The 5,475-nt window shown below is 48.3% G+C and overlaps 1 protein-coding gene across 1 annotated transcript; it reads right to left on the reverse strand.

The window, feature by feature from the left end:
- Nucleotides 1–4,202: 4,202 nt before the first annotated feature.
- Nucleotides 4,203–4,721, reverse strand: LOC311243414 (ubiquitin-conjugating enzyme E2Q-like protein 1; the record flags this gene model as incomplete). Its single annotated transcript, XM_084332646.1, has 1 exon — nucleotides 4,203–4,721. The coding sequence occupies exon 1, from the start codon at nucleotides 4,683–4,685 to the stop codon at nucleotides 4,203–4,205; it is 483 nt and encodes a 160-aa protein (XP_084188772.1). The 5' UTR covers nucleotides 4,686–4,721.
- Between the last annotated feature and the right edge of the window lie 754 nt (nucleotides 4,722–5,475).

Consider the following 5,475-nt stretch of genomic DNA (forward strand, 5'->3'; position numbering starts at 1 on the left):
ATTGAAACTATTTAATGATGCGTGTCCCTTCTCTTTCTATTAGACTTCGATGCCAACTACGCACGTGGCTCCAGATCAGCTGACTTCAGCTGACTCCCCCATACACAATGACCGAATAATAACAGTTATTGAAAATATTCATACAGAACTCTGAACCTTGAACCCCTATAGAATCTTACAGGAAGTGTTGTTTTCCAAAATTCCAACGCAGAATCAAATCTAAAAGTTAAATCTATCTAAAAACACTTTTACCTATTGCTAAACTAAGTATAATACTTCAGAGTATTATAGAGACACATTAGAGATGTACATCTATATAATATATTCACATCCACACTATAAATAGCATCCATTAATCCATCATTAATCATCACTCCATTCAGACTACCGACTACTGACAACCTTCTGAACTTGAATAAGCATGCAAAACCAACAATTAGCATTTCAGCCAAAACGTTTCTCTTTTGTTCTCACCATTATAGACTCTGTTTAATGGGAATCGAGTCAATTACAATGACTGACAGAGAGGAGGGGTGTGGGTGGGGTGGTGGGGGAGCAAATAGGGGGTGGTCAGGAGGGGGGCTGAGTCTAAACTAGGGGTGGTCTGGAGGGGGGCTGAGTCTAAACTAGGGGGTGGTCCTAAGGGGGGCTGAGTCTAAATTAGGGGTGGTCCTGAGGGGGGCTGAGTCTAAACTAGGGGGTGGTCCTGAGGGGGGCTGAGTCTCAACTAGGGGGTGGTCCTGAGGGGGGCTGAGTCTAAACTAGGGGTGGTCTGGAGGGGGGCTGAGTCTAAACTAGGGGGTGGTCCTAAGGGGGGCTGAGTCTAAACTAGGGGTGGTCCTGAGGGGGGCTGAGTCTAAACTAGGGGGTGGTCCTGAGGGGGGCTGAGTCTCAACTAGGGGGTGGTCCTGAGGGGGGCTGAGTCTAACCTAGGGGTGGTCTGGAGGGGGGCTAAGTCTAAACTAGGGGGTGGTCTGGAGGGGGGCTGAGTCTAAACTAGGGGGTGGTCTGGAGGGGGGCTGAGTCTAAACTAGGGGGTGGTCCTGAGGGGGGCTGAATCTAAACTAGGGGGTGGTCCTGAGGGGGGCTGAGTCTCAACTAGGGGTGGTCTGGAGGGGGGCTGAGTCTAAACTAGGGGGTGGTCTGGAGGGGGGCTGAGTCTCAACTAGGGGGTGGTCCTGAGGGGGGCTGAGTCTAAACTAGGGGGTGGTCCTGAGGGGGGCTGAGTCTCAACTAGGTGGTGGTCCTGAGGGGGGCTGAGTCTAAACTAGGGGGTGGTCCTGGAGGCTAAATTAGGGGGTGGTCCTGGAGGCTAAACTAGGGGCTAAACATATGCACACACGCACGCATGCACGCAACAGCTGCAACCAGAGATGCTGGAGATACTAAATGTTGCCCCTGCATCAGCTTCCAATGATCCAACTCCCATGAAACCCACTGTCCTCCAAACCATTTGTCCTTTTAAGTCGTTGTCTTTCTTCGTATCCCGCCATTCCTCTCAGGTGCATAACGCAGCCACTTCTGCAGTGCATCTCTGTATATCAAGTCAGTCAACTTGCGGCCAAATTGACGAGCAGCCGCTGGGAAAAAAGAAAAAAAATAATACTTAAAGATAAACAAGAAAGCTGCAGTGGGCACGTTCCATTCCAAAATGAACAGTGTCCTTTTTAGTGTACTAGATTTTCAGGTGGCCTTAGGTGCATTTTCAACCCCATAGTAATATAATTGATCCACACTAATGCTCGTAAAAAATCTTATTGTGAGCATTACAGAGGACCACTTATATGACGTTAAGGTTGGAAATGGGTGAGGTGTTTCTTTAAGAGTGGTTGCATGTTCCATCAGGCTCATTCCATGGTGATAAAAATGCATCCATTCGTATTTACTTGAGATAAAAGTGAAAATACTTAATTAAATGAAATATCCATCATCAAAATAGCTAAATCCACTGTAGTAAACCTAGTATTTTGAGGGGCAGATTGACTCACCAAACATGCAGTCCTGCATCAGTGTGTCCTTGAAGGCCCTCTTCGGTCCCTTTACCACCCAGTTGAAGATGCATGCTAGACAGTTTGTCATGGTAGCGGATAGCATTCGCCGGATCATATTTTCTGAGTTGGTCCCTCCGATTAATGCCAGGCGGGTTGTCTTAACAGATTGGAGAGGAAAAAAAGTGAGTGTGCTAAAGTGTACAGTGTACTATGTCAAATGGACAGAATATAATGTTTTAAGTACACATTTTAAGACTTTTTTTTATTAACTCTAAAGAAAGACCATTACTGTGTCAAAACTAATCAACAAACAATACCATCAAACAAATTAGCTAAATTAATTGTCAAATATTGACTAAGAAATAAATATCATCCCGCATATCATTGCAAGGCTATTTTCACAATATTTCTATGCCAAGCACACATCCAAGCAAAAAACTAAATAAATGCCTCCACTCCTACAATTCAGACATTATAAACACTTAGATTTCAAACAATAAATTTAAGAAAATACAAAAATGTTCACCATCTTTCGACGGACTGTTTCGTCCTTCAGTGCAGCTTCAGCCTCATCAAACTGCTCCTCATTGGTGAGTGGCAGCACGATGGGGAAGTTCTCTTCTCTCTGTGATTCAGGTCCAGCTCCGTGATCGTTAAAGGTGGATTTAGCCATTTCAGTCTTCAGAAACTGAACGTCATGTGAAATTTGCTTCACCTCCACGAGTAGCTCTGCAAGCATCCTGGTGTTTTTGTTGGCAGCAAGGTCTTGAAGAAAAACAATTGGTTTTACATTAAATTTCAAGGATAGATTCACCATTTCAATCATTTAGAATGACACTAAGCAACTCTGTGATAGCTTAAGTCTTTGCACCCCTAACTTATAGTAACCATTAAGTGCTTAAATATTAAGCCTATAAACACCATGCAAATTACATGAAAAAAAACAGTGACAAAAACTGTAAAGTCACAAGGGACATGTTTCTCAATGCATCAGAAAATGATACTTGCCTTGTAACATTTGACTGGGCTCTCCATGGAGGGGGTGTAGCCGGGCAGGGAAAGGGCATGGACACGCAGGGAAAGGAAACGGAAAATACTCCTCTGTAAAAATAGGGGATGGAAAGGCTCACCTAAGAACCCAGGGGTGCTGGAAGGAGGAAGGGCGTAGGAGAGCAGTCTAGGGAGTAAGGGAGGAGCGACTAGGGAGGGAGGAGCGAGGAAGGGAGGAGCTAGGAAGGGAGAGACTAGGAAGGGAAAAGCTAGGAAGGGAGAGACTAGGAAGGGAGGAATCTAGGAAGGGAGGAGCTAGGAAGGGAGGAGCTAGGAAGGGAGGAACTAGGAAGGGAGGAGCTAGGAAGGAAGGAGCTAGGAAGGGAGGAGCTAGGAAGGGAGGAACTAGGAAGGGAGGAGCTAGGAAGGGAGGAGCTAGGAAGGGAGGAACTAGGAAGGGAGGAGCTAGGAAGGGAGGAGCTAGGAAGGGAGGAACTAGGAAGGGAGGAGCTAGGAAGGGAGAGACTAGGAAGGGAGGAGCTAGGAAGGGAGAGACTAGGAAGGGAGGAATCTAGGAAGGGAGGAGCTAGGAAGGGAGGAGCTAGGAAGGGAGGAACTAGGAAGGGAGGAGCTAGGAAGGGAGGAGCTAGGAAGGGAGGAACTAGGAAGGGAGGAGCTAGGAAGGGAGGAGCTAGGAAGGGAGGAACTAGGAAGGGAGGAGCTAGGAAGGGAGGAACTAGGAAGGGAGTCCAAGGGAGGGGGGCATGGACGGGATCCAGAGGGAGGGGAGGGATGTAGGAAAGGAATACCGTAAGGATGAGGGGGGGACCTGGAATCAGAGAAGGCATCATGCATAAAAAAAACACTACTTTTCCCAGACCCATCCCGTCAACTGCAGTCCCACCCCAGCCAAAGCGGAGCGAGAACTAACATAACTCATCCTTAGGGACCAGCTCATACCAAGAGGCACAGAATCTCTAGCAGGGGGAGTGAGGCGAGAGAGATGGTGCGTGAATGGGTGAGCTAAGGAGGGGAGGGGGGGGCAGTGATAGTGGGGAGGGAAGGAAATAGCGGGAGTATGAGAGAGGGAGGGAGAACACTTAGCAGTTCACTAAGGAGAGAAAGGTTAGTATCTAGCTTATCCCCATTCCTGGTGGCAAAGAAGTGGGGGGGGGGGGAAGGAAGCATAACTCATTTTTGGAGGGAGGTAAGTGGCGCCACTTAGCCTTCGGACTCCGGCAGAGACCTCCAGCCATACTTCTCGTGTTTTTTTACCAGGGTCTTAAAGGCGGCCTCCGCCCCCTTGCGGCTGAAAGTCTCCACACCGGCCTCCTCAACCTTGCTGCTAATGCGACCCTGTCCTTTTACGAGACTTGTGGCAAACTGCCTCATAACGGCCTCCATGGTATAGGCGCTAGACCAACCACGCGGGGTCAACAGCTCCATGCATATAGCCCCACCGTCCATCACGTAACCATACTCCAACCGCGGGGTGAGCACCCGCATGAAAGGCGGAGAGAATGGGAAATTATTGGGGAAAGAGACATTCAGCAATATGAACTCTGTGTCCGTTTGTTTCATGTCTCGCCATAATGGAGAGTCTACATCTAGCAACTTGACATTCCAGTCGAAGAGGTTGTCCTCGACCAGCTCCACCGTGACGAAGCTGTCACCTAGCCGCCGGATCTCCTGGAGCTCTCTCATAAGTCTCCGCGTTCGGACTTGGGCGCAGTGAGGTGCCGGTGGCGGTGTAGAAGATGCACTAGCTTCTCCCACCCTGGCGATCACCCTGGCGATCACACCTCCTGCCGCATTTTGCTGTTTCTCCTTCGCACCTTTCACCATCTTTTTTCGGTCAAATTAGTCATGCATTAGACAACCTCTGCGATCCGATTCTCTATAATTCACTTAATGACACTACAGTATGTAAGTAATATGCCTATTATTATTATTCCTCATTCTAGCCGAACCTAATGAACATGATCATATACGGTGCGCTCAGAGGGGGAGAGAAAGAGAGAGCAGGTAAGGGCAGAGAGAGGGAGGGAACATTAAGGAAAAAGCGGGGGGGGGGGGTTCCGAATGATTAAAAATTACTTTAATACAACTACGCATTCCACAACTTGAACTGGAATCGGTTAGCAGAGTATCCAATACTATTTTTAATCATTTGAAGGGAAAGTGTTGATGGAGAAAGGGAAAGAGGGGGGGGGGCAGGCAAGGAGGTAGGGAGGGAGGGAAAGAGCGTGAGAGAGAGAAAGAGAGAGTGAGAGACGCCTTTTCCTATAAATCAGCGTATCTCCAATCACCTTCAGTCTAGAGAGTATCCCACAAAGGAGGGAGAGAACGAGAGGGAGGAAGTGAAAGAGAGGGAGGAAGGGAGGCAGGAAATAGGGAGAGAGAGGGAGGAAGGGAGGGAGGGAGGAAGGAAATAAGGAGAGAGAGGGAGGGATGGAGGGAGGAGAGACTATGGAGGGAGGGAGGGAGGGAGGGA

The sequence above is a fragment of the Notolepis coatsorum genome (assembly GCF_963971535.1).
Source record: "Notolepis coatsorum genome assembly, chromosome: 17".
Lineage (NCBI taxonomy): Eukaryota > Metazoa > Chordata > Actinopteri > Aulopiformes > Paralepididae > Notolepis > Notolepis coatsorum.